The sequence below is a fragment of the Melozone crissalis genome, unplaced genomic scaffold (genome assembly GCF_028551555.1).
Source record: "Melozone crissalis strain CALT ecotype California unplaced genomic scaffold, PUWL_Pcris_2 ptg000057l_1, whole genome shotgun sequence".
Classification (NCBI taxonomy): Eukaryota; Metazoa; Chordata; class Aves; order Passeriformes; family Passerellidae; genus Melozone; species Melozone crissalis.
Window position 1 is genome coordinate 3,799,276 of NW_026535835.1, and position 15,678 is coordinate 3,814,953.

Sequence of the window (15,678 nt, forward strand, 5' to 3'; positions counted from 1 at the left end):
GTCGGATGGTCGTCTCCCTTCACTTCGTCACCCTTGGAGGTTACACAACTTCACAGGCTCTTCAAAGCCCTTGCCACAATTACTGGAACCCTGAGCAGGATTGGGAGGGGATGTCAAGGACATATGCAACAAGATCTGGTGCAGAAGAGGGATGAAGGGGCTGATTTATGATTCACAAAGGGGAGGAATGGTTATATGGTAAAAGAATAGCACTCTGCACAGTTGAGAGCATCCTGGGGAATTAGTTTCACTACTCTTCTGGATTCAGCAGGACTACAACTACACAACTCCCAAGAACCCTCATTTTGCAATGAGAGTCAATAAATGCTTAAGTGTCTCTTATTTTCTTTGACTGTTCAGATGTTTTGGGGTTCTTTAGAATATCCTTCCCTCCAGGTCTGACAGTCCAGCATTACACTCAGCTGCAAAAGGAATCTCCCAGCTGGCCCCATTCTAAGCTACAAATCCAGCACTGTCCTCATCTCACCAAAGAATAAGAAACAAAGAAATCAAGCTTTAGCAGAAAAACAATCTACTTAACTGAAACTTCCTCAAAAAAAAACTGAAGATGAGATGCTCAATAGAGAACTGCTGGCACAATTTGGTATCTGAAGCTGACAGAGCTCAGGACTCCACTAGCAAAAGAGCTGTCAGTCTCATAGCAGTTAAAATATCAGAAGGTTTTTAATCTGGTGTCTTTCAATCGCTCACGGAGAGAAAAACAAGAAGTAATTTTAAGAATATGAATGTGACCCCTGCACAGGAACTCTGAGAGGCAACTTAAGAGCAACAACAATCTTGTGACACCACTCCTATACATGTATTTCATTATTTGCACTTAAGGAAAATTACTGCAATGAAAGAGGGAAAGTAAATGGGTGCACAGCTAAAAACATTTTGCTTTGGTTATAATATCATTCACTCAATTTATCTGTGAGCTTTTTAAGGCCATCCATCTTTACAGGTCATGAAATTGGAAAATTTCCTCAAATTAAAGTAAAGTAATTTTATCATTACCAAAGGATCACTTGAACCACACAAAAAGCAAATCACCTGAAGTAGAATTTAGGAGGCACGAAATTTCAGAAATACTGACTACCTACACTAAGTTTCTGTTTGTTTTCAACTCTTGAGGAAACAAGACGTGTGATTTCCAAGGAAATGGGACTGAACTTTCCCCACAGGTTTTTAAACCAGCTGTTAACTTCACACTCCTTAGCTGACTAGGCAGAGACAGAACATTAAAGGTTTGTGGCAATCAAGCCAAGCAACCTGGCTGTACAAGTTACTCAGAAGGATTCAAGGAGACAGAAGCCCAGCTGTAGATCTTCAAGCAGGGCCACAGTAGCTTAGGTAATGGGAAAAATCATTTTACTTGTCTGCAGATTATGGAATACATCCAAGAGGAAACAGATACTCACATACCAAAAAACCATACTGAGGAGCCAAAGCTGACCAATCTTTCCCATTAGTTTGTGGAGAACTGCATTCCAGTCATTCTTGAATGTGTTCTTACATAAAAAACACCCAGATTCTGAGCATTCCTGAACCTACAAGGAGTTCTCCCAACCTGTGGCTGGGTGGACAAGGAGCTACAGGTAAGAAGAATAGAAGACCCTGGCCCAAAGTCTCTAGCAGGACTTGAAGTCAAACTTGGGCCCATACCAGATGCACTGTTAAGATCAGTGTGGAAACCCAAGGCCATCAGGAGAACAATGAAGGCTCCAAAAATAAAAATGAAGGACCTATCCAAGATGAACCATCTACAGGTGCAAGATGGCCCCATCTCAGGCAAGCGAGCCCAAAGCCCTGGCACCACTGAAGGCAAAAGCAGCATGACTGGGAGAGCTGCCAGAAGTTGGAGAACTAGCAGAATTAAGCTTCTCTGCAATATCAGTGGTGTAGCAGCCAGTACCAGTGGAAATGCTAGCAGAGGCAACTGGGATTCTTGGAGAAGAATTGTCTCCTTGGCAAATGGGATGGAGGAACACATGGTGCTGGGTAAATATCTTTCAAAGTCCAGGACAGGTGACCAAAAAGGTGCTTCTGAATCAGGAAACTCTTCTGAAAGTTTCCCTTTTGACAGAAAGTTCTCTTATTTCCCTGGGGAAAATAAGGCTTCCTCTGGGTTTTGGGGTTTCTTTGGATGCCTTATAAACTATCTCCAGCTCACATTCAAATGAGAATGAATTCCACAGAGCCCAAGGGAAACTGCCACAATGACAAAGATGAACACTGAAGAGAACAGCATTCTTCAGATCCCTAGGAGTAAGTCCGCTGTTCAGGACAGCTGATAACCCACAACTCCAGAGCAATCCAGAGATGACAATCCAGAGGCACTTTATCTTGCCAAGGCCATGCAAAGGGAACTGAGGACCACACAGTACACTTTAGCAGGGGACAGCAACTAAAAAAAAAGGAGTAGCACTGTTAGAGCAAGATGTATATGATGTTGATTGCTTACAGTGCAGAAGTATCTACACTTGTCCATAAGCTCAATATGAGCAGGTCCTCAAAGAACATGCTATTTCTGTATACAATACAAACTTACACAGCCCTAAAATGTCTGACACTGCAGGTTACCCAAGGCACATGTTCTGGATACAAGAACATGCAGCTCTACACTGATTGAAACAGTCTGTTTCACCATGACATAGGGCTCACAACCATCTTCATTAAGCAGAGTTCAGAAAAATAAATTATCTGACTCAGTCTTAAATAATTAATGCCTGTTGACTGGTTTTTCAACACTTACTACACAACCATACTAAAATTTTAAAAAGTGTTGTTATTATTAATTCCTAACATATTTTCTTAAGGTAATAAGGTAAATGGGCTATGGTCAGGGCTCATCCTTGCCCTGCAGCAAGGCATTAGGGAACCCATGTGGGTCAGGGTCATCATGAATGAAAGCCACAAGAAACCAAAATCCAGTGCTGCTTTCACTGAACCACTATTATTTTTATCAGTTCTACACCACTAAAAAGTGTACACACTACTGTGACCGTGGCCACAAGGGTTGCAGGATGAAGAGAGAGACGAGAATGTTGACCTCATGTTCAGAAGGCTTGATTTATTATTTTATGATATATATTACATTATGACTATACTAAAAAGAAATAGAAGAGAAAGTTCTCCGAAGGCTAGCTAAGCTAAGAATAGAAAAGGAATGAATAACAAAGGCCTGTGTCTCAGCAGAGAGCGAGACCCAGCTCTGCCGTGAGTGGTCAGTAAATCCAAACATCCACAGGAGACCAATCACAGATCCACCTGCTGCATTCCACAGCAGCAGATAACCATTGTTTACATTTTGTTGCTAAGGCCACAGCTTCTCAGAAGGAGGAAAAATCCTAAAGAAAGGATTTTTATGAAAAGATGTTTGTGACACACTACTTCCTTCAGAAACCTCATAAACACATTTCATCAGTTTAGCCCAGTAAATTGTACTCATTCATTTTAAAAAAGCAGCGGGTTTGAAGCCTGAGCCCTACAAATTCTGAAAATGCTACATACACTACTCAAATTACACAAAGGAACTGTGAAAAATGTAGAAATAAAGACTGAAGTAAAGACTGTGCTGGCTTACAGAGAGTCAGATACAACCAGAGGTGTGCTTAGCAACTAGACTTCTGTTTCCATATTTAAAGAAATATGAAGGCACCCACAAGTGGAGAGATAATTCTCAGTATTGTCAGCATGATGTGTTCCAGGGACTGACATCACAGATTAATTTTTAAAGGTTTAATTCTAACAGCAAGGTAAGAATCTCTTAGAAGCCTTTATCAGTCCTAAAGTAACAAGAAGGACTCAAGTTTCACTTGTTAAATATACAAAGAACTGTCCTTCCTGGATTCTTATAAAACACCTATTAAAATCTCAACTACCACTGCCTATTGCTCGCTTTCATACTCAACTGAAGAAACAATGCAACAAGGAACTGTTGCCTCCACAGATTTACATTTTAGAGCAAATGATATATAACAAACTTCATCAAGACCTCAAAGCTGCCAAAAGCAGTGATGGAATCAGCATCATCAGGAATATGTAATGCTATTATTCCTAAAAATTGTTGTTCTGAAGTAATGTTTTCTGGAATTATCAACATCGCTCTCAGGGACAAAAGAAAACTATTTCCAGCATCAAGAGTCCCCTGAAAGCGTGGGAGATGTGCACTTAGTGAAACCATGAAAGCAACAACTGACAATATTGGCTTTGTTCACACAGATCTACACCACAATGTTCTGCAAGAATCATAATGGAAATACTGTTTTCAAAGTTAACATTCTTTAGTCCTATCAGCCTGACAGCACAAAAACACAACCCAAGAACAAGTATCTTGTAACTGGAATAAAGCAAAAGCTGAGGATTATCAAAACTGATGTAGGATTTAAACACAGGCTACATCTACAGAAACATCTCACACAGCCAAATACAAGCATGGATGAGAAGCCAGTGCTTCCCACATTACAAAATCTGAAACAGAGATTTAGCCAGGAGATCAAACAGCAAATCCCCATAATTTCTGATTCCCTACCAATAAATGCGTCCAGTACATGAAAATCCCTGGTATATCAGGGTCCATGATACCACAGTACTGGCAATAAAACATAATACCTAGGACATTAGGCAACAAAAACAAAATAAAGAAAAGCAATCAGGTGAAAAGCTGAACTCCCTCCCCAGTACTCAGACAGCAGTTTTCATAAACAACAGCATACGAAGATTGTCCCGGTAAAAAATGAAAAAATAAGGAAAAAGAAAAATAAATTGATTCATCTTCTACTTGATTCTGCAATCAAGTTACAATTCTACATTTTGATATCAGCGATCTGTTACAACCCAACATTGTGTTGACTTTCCTTGGAGTAAATAAGTACACAGAAAGTCACTGTTCATGCCAGTAGAACAAAAAGAGTAAAACAGAGCCCAATTGTCTTAGGCTGCGAGATGTGGCTGGGTGTGTGTGTTCTATCCCCATCTGTCAGAGCTGGGGCAGTTCTCTGCTGTCCTTGGGGCAGTTTTTTCTTTCTCTCTCCCACAGCCAACCCTCCCTCCAGGAGATCTCTGTTGTCCATGGCCACTGAGTGTCCCTGCAGGGCTGATCCAATCCCAGCATCCCATGGGGAGATGCCCCGCCCAGGGGAGGAGCCAAGCATTCCTCCCTGGATCCAATCTGAGCCTGGCACAGCACAGCAGCCTTTGCCCCCTGCATTGCCAGAGGAGCAGCTTTCTGCTGCCCTGCATGGCCAGAGGGAGCCCAGGCCCATCTGCAGCAGCCCTGGAGCTGCAGAGGAAAACTCCCCCCTTGTGCAGGATCCCTGCTGCAGCAGAGCCACAGCTGGCACTGCAGGAGGGCTGAGCCCCCATGGGATGGGGCTGGGACACCCCCTGACACACAGGGGGCAGGGACTGCTCTCACTCTGGCTGTGGTTTGGTTTTGGTTGTACTGTTGCATTTGTATTTTAATTTTCCTGGTAAGGAACTGTTATTCGTCTTCCCATATCTTTGCCTGAGAGCCCATTAATTTCAAAATTAGAATAATTCAAAGGGAGAGGGGTTACCTTTTCCATTTCAAGGGAGGCTCTTGCCTTCCTTAACAGACACCTGTCTTTTTCAAACTAAGACACCTACCACAAACAACTCATCTTGAGACAGAGCCTCCAAGACAATTTCTTGTAGCAGCAAAAGCATTTTTGGGAGTAAGTCTTTCTGTTACACACTAAATGCAGTTGCTTTCCATGCAGTATTTAACTTGACAACAACAACTTGACAGTTTTTTAAACTCCTAATCAGACTGATTCTTCTATCATACCCTACCTTTGATCTCCATCTTCTCTCTTTCTCCTGGCAAATAATTTTGTTATTTATTAGGCAGTATCCACCACCACCACTTTCCCAAATGACTGCATCAATGCTCCTCTAAATCATCACTGAACCTTTGAAACCTATCCCACTAAAAATACTGTCCTCTATGAATGAATCAATGAATCAAGTCCTTTGAACACAAAAGTTGCACAGTTTTACTGTAAAAATGAAATTAAACAAAAAAAACCACCCTAGATGTACTTAAAGCAGTAGAAAATTAATGCCGATGTAATTTCAAGTCATAATGTTACAGATGAGTACTTCTGTCTACTAAATAAAAGGGATATAAAATAGCTATATGAAAAGATACCATCTTATCAAAACTGTGCATCTGCTTTAGTAAGGCATGAAGTGATCTCAAGAACCAGGACCACTTGAGTTGACAGAAGTACTTCTCTACCTGCTCACTGCCTTCCTCCACTCTTCCTGAGTGGAAAAAAAGTTTGGAGGAGAGGATACAAAGCAAAATTAACACACACACTAGGAAATGTAGATGTATTATAACAGCAAACTGTCTAATACTTCTTACTGTACTGGTTTTCATATTATCTAAGAAAACATGAACATTTCCAGCCACTGTAGAAATAACACTATAAACAAGATCACTGTTACTGCTTATTCTACAGATTGATTTGCATTAGCCAACATAATTATAGCCTACAGCCATGATAGACAGAATTTGCTCCCAAAATTATTAATATTATGCAATATACATTAAGCAGGTTGTGACATACAAAAAATAAAACATTGAAACTTACAGTATTCCATGAAATCCGTCTTAAAATCTTCTCTAGAGTTGACAAAGGCTTTTCCTCTCTCAGTTCCAACAACAAAAACATTTCTTGCAAATACAACAATACAGGCTATTTCTGCCTTGGATTTGGAAAGTTCTGTACACTACAGAAAGAAAAAAAAAACTTTTATTATCATAGTTAAGATACAGTTAATAAAAATGTACGTGATTTCATGTAAAACAATTATTGCACTGCTGCCAGCATCCACCCTTCAGAAGATACTGTGAGCAACATAACATCAGCCAGTAGCAAAGCACAATTTACACATCTGGAATGCTTTTCATCAGAACTCTTAAAAGCATTGTAGATTCATTAGCAAACTAAGACCTTGTACAGACTCAGAAATTGGAATGTTTTTAATTAAAATGATTTATGATATTAATCCATATTAAATTACCACTTCCACATTAATCATACTGAGTGTCTTACTCCAACTTTCAACAAAGCAAACGCAAGTTTTGTGTATTCACAGCACATTTCTCCCACACCATCTTCTGCTGAGAAAGGTGTGGTTGCAAGCAGGATAGCTCCCTGTGGTCTGCCCAGCCCCAGGTGAATGGCCCCTGAATGGAAGGATTGCACCATCCCTGCAAACACGTACATATGTTCTGCCAGGAGAAATTTCTGGCAAGAATCAAGGCAGGAAGCCTCTGGAGAGAACAAGGATTCCAAAAAAACGGGTGAGATGACCAAGTAGCAATCACAGGTCAGTCTCTCCTAGGAACTAAATCAGAGTTTGTTACCATCTATAAAAACACCAACAGTTCAGCATGGGAGGAGAAAGTAACAAAAAGACTTTAAGAGACAATGGGATAAAAGACTTGCAATATATTGTCTCATAATCATTCCTCTCGAAGCTTCATTGCTAATAAGAAAACTCTTGCTTACCATTTAAAAACCCCAATTTTAAATAAACAAATCTTGGACAGTGCCTCAATTTCAAGGAAATGGGACAGGCATTTCCACTCACAGCCCTAGCCAACCATAAACCCCACCAGATAATTTAATAACTTCTAAAAAACAGATGATATGCCAACAAAAAGAAGTATTTCCTGAACAAGTTTTGTAGATTTTCTACAGCAGCTGAAGACAAAGCACTAGCCTCAAAACCATTTATTCACTCTACACTACATATGACAAAGACCAGAACATACTCCTACCTTTCACTCACACTGTACCAAAGCAATCAACAAATATTTCCCATTTATTTGACAAAATAGTTTTTAAAACAACCACACCACAACAAGAAACAAGATTACTGACAGCATGATTCATCACAACCAAAGATAAACCACAAACAACAAACCACAATTACAGCTGGTTGGACAACACACATTACGAATACAACAATCCACCTTCCCTGCTGCCCAGTGGGAAGCAATATACTGATGTAATCCTGCAAATACCAAGACACATTTATGATGCCAAAATTTAACTTCTCTACTAACCATTGACTCGAGTCCTGACATGAGGAACGTAACCACCATTCTGCTTTCCAAGGATTCCTCATCATGGATGGATGTTGGTCCAAGAATTTCAGCCATTTTCCTCCTGCAAAATGAAAAGAAAAAACCTTTACAGATACATACAACAGTGAAAAAATTAAACCCCCTCTTATGCAAGCAAAGAAAAAAATAAATTCAAAATCCCATAGAACACACCCCACTGTACGCGTGCCACTAAACAAATAGGTAAATTAACAGGAGAAAGTGCATGCTATTCTTTCATGCTTCCTGCTGTTTCATCCAAAGCTGGAGCTAAACATAAGATAAAATGTTGTATCGTGATCTGGCCACAAACTATCTGTGCCCAGAAAAATGCATTTTAATTCATTAGTTGAATTTACATTGATTTTTCTTTCGCAGCATGTCTAAATAAACAGAGCAACAAAACTGGCATTAACAAACAAATAGCAAAGTATAATTATGACACAGATATAAGAACAACCTTCCCTTATAACTATGATAGCCTAGCTCAAAACAAACAATCATCACCCTGCCCCAAAATCACAACCTTGAAGACTACAGTATCAATAACCAAAATGTGACATTCTCATTTGCGTATTTTTCAGTGGTAGGATTAACTCAAAGCTGAGTAGTCTCAAGTAAAGTGCTAAAATTAATGACTAAATTTCAGCACCCCTTCTTTCTGTAGGTCATTCAGGAGATTTTCAACTTATTTAAAACATAAGTAATAATCAAAACTTGTTTATGCTTCTGTTGGCAGAACTGTTTATACAAGACTGATATATGAGAATGAAGTTTCAGCAGCTTCTAAGAGCGAATTTTTCTAAAATACTTTATAAGCATTTGTATCCCACAATAAACTTGGATTCTCTGACCATCACACTGAGTCCCCATCTCTCTTACTTCATCACCAATAGTAGCTTTTCTTTTTCCTGGAACTGTTCAAACCTGCTCTGGACTGAAAACCCAGAAGAACACTGGGAGCTCACACCTGTGGTCCACCAGGGCATTTTCCAGCACAGGAGGGACTGATAAGAGATTGAGTGAGCCGAGCTACCCCTCATGACAAGGACTTTCTGAATTTGCCATCTTTTCAGAACAGTGAGAGGTTTTGCTGTTTAATATTTTTCATTTTTTATGCTTGTGAATACTTTGCATGTTAAATAAACAATTTTTCCACTTTTCCCCAAGGAAATCTTTACCTGAACCAGGGAGGGTTTGCTTAATGGAGGGACCTTTTTGCAGCTTCCTCCCATATTTGCGCTAAACCAGGACAAATACATTTTTTGGCGCCCAACGTGGGGCTTGAGTGGAAAAACCTTGTATTGCTTGCATTTTGGTTATGCTTATTCTGTATTGGAATAAAGCAGTCAGTAGCCATATCGCTTGAATTGATAATGTCTCTCTGGGTGGAGGCCTTCATGTATCTCTGGTTCCCAGATTTTTTTGAGTTTTTAATACCTTTCTGGCCCCTAGGCTTATTTTCTTATCTGGAGATTGTCCCTAACATAGTTTTTACAGTAGAGCGGCACAGATTAGAATAGCTATTTTGCTTGGCATGGTGATAATTATTTATAGGGAGTTTGGAAAGGTACTAGAGCTTGTTCCAGATCAGCATATAGATCTACATATATCTAAATTTAAAACATACCCACGGTAATATTTTCCCTCAAATTATTACCCTTTATGCATGCATTTTCTACCCTTTATGCATGCATTTTCCTGTCCTTTTGGTGTCTTTTTGGTGGTCCCTGGTGGTTGGAGACCCCAAAGTCATACTAACCACTCAGGGAACTGGTAGAAGTTGGCACAGCCAAGCTGGCTGTGTTCCAGTTCTTACAGAATGGGCATTGTGCAGTTCCAGCACATCCAACAGCACTGATTCAGCACATGAAACCAGAAGCATTTTGGTAGAGGAGGATGAGGCAGGGGGGAGAATTCATTACACAGCTGAGACCTTCCCAAAACCAAGGATAACTAATTCCATTTTTTCCTAGGTAATTTTATGGTAGTGAGCACCATGACTTTTTAGTCAGCCTACATGACCTCTGATACTATCAAAAGCAATTAAAAGAGTAAAACACAATTCCAGCAGCTGCTATTTGAAGTGTCCTAGTGCAGCACTTAGGCATTCATAAATTACATGGGAATCATGTAAACAAAATGAAATATTAATCACAGCACACCTCACCATCTGATAATTCCTGTCTTTACCAGTGTAATTTTATTTACTTAGTCAACATGATGATCAGCTTCACTAAGAATTACTTTAGTTCTGTGTATCCATCAACACACAGAGTATTTGAGAAGTGAATTAATTTAACCTAAACTCCACTGGCACATTTTTCAGAGAGAGAAATTGCTGTCCTCACCAGTGCAAGCTGTTACTTCGTATTTCTACACTACAATGGTCACGTACAGCAAACAAAAGATCAGACTTAAAGACAAACTAAACTTTTTAAGTTTTTCTCACAAAGACCTAATCCAACACTAAGCATCCATTCACATTCCATCACCTTGGGGAAAAAAAAAATCATCTGATCAGTTTACAGCAGGTCTCCCAAGTGGGCACCTTTGCATGGTGGCTTCATGCACCCTGTGTCCTCATTAGAGTACTGCTGCCTACCACAGCACACATCAGGGCACTGACTGGGAAACCAATCATCCCACCACTCTTCAGCAGTAATAAGCCTCCTCCACTTGGTCACTTTGTTATATTTGCCCAATTATCCCAATATCAAAAAACCCAAACAATATTAGAGGTAGCAGCAATTTCAATTGAAGAGCTTAATATACATAAAATCGGATACACTTGAAATATTCACAATATCATTTGGTTAAAATAAGGGATAATTTGGTTCCAATAATAGCGCACAAGCAAAAAAAATAACCACATGGGATATGGAGGGCAGGATTCTTGGACCCCTGCCACCTCATGTACAAGTTTTTCAAGCTAAAATTCCCCCTTATATGCCATATGTCAATGCCATCTCTCCCATTTTTGATTCATCATGCTTCTACCTCCGCCCTCATCACCACCTTTACCGTGCATGCTCCACCACTCTTTTTGGTGGTTGCACCACTTTTTGGGGGTCGTCTCTGATGAAGGCTCTCTTCCTCAATGTCCTTCAACTCACCCTTGGGTTACACATGCACACCAAGCTAGTAAAATGTAAGCCAAAACTAACATAATATTATATTTAAGCATCAAAGCAATAAATCTCTTATAACTAGCATTTTCCTGCGACCCAACCAGATTTTCCTTTCTTTCTGTTTATTTTTAGTAACTGTTATCTCTTACTTTTTCCTGCCTTGAATATCTGCAGGAAAGGGGGTGGGGGGTGGAACCCCTCCTCTCCCTTTCTTTCTTGGCATTACACTTTTTAACTGTTTTATTATTTCCAAGTATTAATTACTGAATCAATATTGATTACTGTTTCAATTTTTTCTGCACAAATCATATCTATTTACCACAACTTCATTCCTTCTGCAGCTCTCTCCTTTGTTCTTATTATTACATTGAACCAAATGAACCGGAACACTGATTTCCATGGAAATAATTACGTGTTCTTCCTCACATTAAAGGAAGAACATTGGTCAATCCTATTACGAGGGTCTCTCCACCCAGATAAAAAAGTCCAGGGACCAGAAATAAAAATCAACTCAACAAGCCAGAGTCTGGGAATGTACCAGAAAACTACAAATATACAATATTTTCAGAGAAACACAAGCTTCAATCAAACTTCTATGAACAGGTTTCATGTGCTGATGGATAAGGAAAAATTGTACCTCAGGTGTCCCTAGGGCCCCCTATGCTAGGTTGCTTAGGAGACAAACTTTTACGCCATCTAATTTAAATAACAGAATTCCAAGTCTACTTTTTTCACTTTAGTTACTGTTTCCTTTAAAATGCTTTATTGTATTTTGTTATCTTAAATGCAGAGCTTAGGTTAAACAAGCAGAAGAAAATATGAGATATATTTACAAAAGGAGTCTAAATGTTGCTCCACATTGTGAAATACTGACTGAAAGATTTGTACACAAACAACTCAGCTACATGATTAGCTGGCAGGGGCAGCTGCACTCATGAAATAGTCACCATGCAGATGTTTCTCTCAAGCATTTCACATACCAAACCTTGGGTAAAAGAAGACTGCAAAACAAAACAAAACTGGCGACTCAAGGTGGAGAAAACAGAAATACATACAGATTAGTTAGCAAGTGTGCAAAAAGTACAGAATGAAACTTGTAACAGGAGTGCAACGTGTTATGTAGAAACAAGTTGTAATAGAACACAAAATAATATAATTGCTATGTAAAGACCATAAAGACAAGAAAACCCAGTAAAGCAAGACTCAGGTATTGTTGAAACAGGTACTGTTGGGCTCTGTTCTAAAGCAGAACCCAAATCAGCCAGGACGAGGCTCCTGGCTTTGGCCAGGACAAAGTGACCTGGGAGAAAGCCAAACCTCCACTGTGCTTGTCCAGAAGAAGTCAAGCGGCAAACACCAAGGAAAAAGATGCTACTTCATCAAGTAGACCCCTGCCTAAGACCCCCAGGGGGCATGGCACCACAGAAGACTAATTATAATATGAAATGCAAGGAGACAGAGTGGGCAGGGAATGGGTGGGCAGGGAGATGTGGGCTTGGGAGATCAATGTGTATTTAAACCTGAAACCTGTCTCTGCAAGTACATGTATGGAGAAAAGTACAAGTATATGTATGGAGAAAATATGCCCCACGTGTCCCACCTGGACATAACATACCCGCTTTACAATTCTAAGTGTCAAGTCCTTATTCACCAACTCACCACTTAGATGATTAGAGGGATGGAACAACTCATCTACGAGGAAAGGCTGAAACAATATATTTTTGCATGAATATTAATAGCAAAATAAAGGGTAAGACCAATCCTTGCTCTCTACCAGATGCAGAAGAGAACTTAGTAACTGCAGATAAAGAAAAGGCGGAAGTGCTCAATGCCGCCTTTGCCTCAGTTTTTAGTGGGAAGATGGCTCATCCTCAGGACAACTGTCCTCCTGGGTTGGTAAATGGTGTCAAGGAGCAGAATGATCCCCTGTTATGCAGGAGGAGGCCGTCAGAGAACTGCTGAGCCACTTGGATGTTCATAAATCTTGGATGTTCATGGGCCCAGATGGGATCCACCCTAGGGTGATGAGGGAGCTGGCAGATGAGTTTGCAAAGCTGCTCTCCATCCTTTACCGACAGTGCTAGCTCACTAGTAAGGTTCCAGACGACTGGAAGCTGGCCAATGTGACACCCATTTACAAACAGGATGGGAAGGAAGAAATGAAGTAGCCAAACAACTGATGCTTAGAATAAAACAGAGGAAGTTGCGGTACAGCTAAGGGATCTTGTGCCAAAGTGACTAAATGTTTATCTATAATAAAAAGCTTGGTGCATTTGCACCAGACTAAAATTATGTAGAAGACACCAGTGAAAGGCCTCCCTCCAGATGACCACAAGAAGGACAGGAAGCCAATGACCACCTGGAAAGATGAAATTGCTGATCCCAGCTTATTGATATTTGCTGATTCGGACTAACACAAGCACACTGGAAAATGCTTTGTAGACTTATAAACAGTATATATACTTTGTCAAAATTGTAAGTGGCACGCACCATTAGTGGAGCAGTGACTCCCCAGCTACCCAGCACCACTTGCTAGCCTTCTTTAAACTAAAAGATATAAAAATAAAATTCAATTTGGCTATCAAAATTTTATATCACCCCGACAGCCCCCAAATTGGGGAGACACATGCGCAGCACAAACCAACCATCTAATAACCATGAGTTCATACTATGCAAATGACTTCCGGCGTGCATATCACGTCGTTACGTTAGTAACACTAAGCAATACTTACAATATAAAAATACCACAGCTGCTTACAATTGTGGGTGGGTTAGCCGGAGAGATCCCCCTCACCACCAGCAGGCCGGCCCAGCTTCCACCACTGCCATGTCCAGCCCTCGCTTCGCTCGGCTCCGCCCCTTCCCCTCCGCGCCCGACGGCCGCCGCCACGCGCCGCGCTCGGGCATGCGCGTGCCGCCCAGCCAGCCAATGGGAGGCGGCGGCAGCGCCCCCTCCTGCCCGCGCCGGAGCGAGCGCACCCCCCGAGCCAGCCGCGGCCGCGACCGCCGAGCCGCCCTCAGCCCCTCACAGCGCCGCAGCCTCCGGCACCGCGCGTCACGCTCCGTCCCTCGCCCCACCCCGCCGTTCCCAGGCCCGCCTCCACTCACCTGCGCCGGGCGCAGGCAGCCCGGTTCCTCTGGCTGGAGACGCCGCACGGCTACGGGAGCAGCGCCGGGGCAGCGGGGGTTTTTCCGCGGGCTCTCGGCGCTACCGAGCAGCCCCGCGTCTCCTGCCGAGCCCAGCGCCGAGCCGGGCGGGGGATGATTGGCTCGCGCAGCCGCGGCGGCGCAGGCGCTCGCGGGGGCCGCCGGGAAGCGCAGGCTGCGGGCCGGAGCTCCCGCCGGGCAGCGCGCCAGGGGCTCGGGCCGGGCAGGCCCACCGCGCCCTCCCCGCGGCCCTGGCCAGCTGCCCTGAGGGCACCGGCGCCTCCGTACATCCCCCTGTTCGCTCAGAGCGGCCGCTCCCGCCGGGCAGCGCGCCAGGAGCACGGGCCGGACGTGCCCACCGCGCCCTCCCTGCGGCCGCGACCGCTGCCCCGAGCGTACCGGGGCCTCCGTACATCCCTCTGTTCGCTCAGAGCGCCACGCTGGACACACAGAGCTGCTCTCCAGAACCAACCACGGGAGCAACAGCCTCCACCAGCAGGGAGCCTTACTCAGGGTTAATCATGACCTTCATAGTAAAACAGTCGTTTATTTTGTTTTCAAAGACGTTAAGCATAGTGAATGCTTATCTATGAGATTTTTTTTTTTCCTGGCTCAAAAGAGTCAAATGTTTTGTCTGACATCGCTATTCCTTTTCTTTGAATTTAGGTTCAACATAGTAAACATAGATGGAAATTTTTCCATTCAAAGGAAAATGCTACGCTTCATAATTTGATCTCCATTGAAAATACTGCAGCAAAACCCAAGAGATTTTAAATCAAAATACCACATTCGTAAATAACATTATTTACAGTGGTAGACTCCCAAAACTGCTGATGTATTTTCAAAATGTTCACAGTGTGTTTTAGAGTTGGTCAAGAGTAACTACCAAACACTGCATCTTTAAGTAAATTTCATTTGTAAAGAAATTGAAGCATTTAGCTTCCTCCTAGTTGTAATAGATAGCAAGAAATCCATCTAGGGAATCAATGTCAGAAGCTGGAAAAGATCCCTGCAGGATATGCTTCGGCCATTCTTGTACCATCACTGAAGGCTGTGGACTTGTGCAAATCAAATACCCAGCTGCTAACTGACCAGAGTACCTTAAACTGCTGTTCTGAGTGATTCAAGAGCTCATGGCTTTTGTGGTTCCTTGTCACTGTTCAGCTGGACATAACTGTCCTCATCATTTACATTGTGGGAGACAGAAGCATTCTGCAGCAGCCTAGAAACACAAATCCCAAATCCCAACCACCA

At 42.0% G+C, this 15,678-nt stretch overlaps 1 protein-coding gene across 11 annotated transcripts in view; it reads right to left on the bottom strand.

Annotated features, from left to right (window-relative positions):
- GTF2I (general transcription factor IIi) overlaps window positions 1-14,545 on the bottom strand; it is a 77,722-nt gene extending 63,177 nt beyond the window's left edge. For 10 of the 11 annotated variants that reach the window (XM_054287023.1, XM_054287021.1, XM_054287026.1 and 7 more), the window contains exons 1-3: window positions 14,386-14,545; window positions 8,108-8,210; window positions 6,624-6,762 (exon numbers count right to left, since the gene is read on the bottom strand). In XM_054287023.1, coding sequence (XP_054142998.1) covers window positions 6,624-6,762; window positions 8,108-8,203 — 235 coding nt within the window. In that variant the 5' untranslated portion in view covers window positions 8,204-8,210; window positions 14,386-14,545. Of the gene's footprint in view, window positions 1-6,623; window positions 6,763-8,107; window positions 8,211-14,009; window positions 14,100-14,385 lie in introns of those variants that run through there. The other variant, XM_054287028.1, reaches the window with a different exon arrangement.
- Window positions 14,546-15,678: the final 1,133 nt, after the last annotated feature.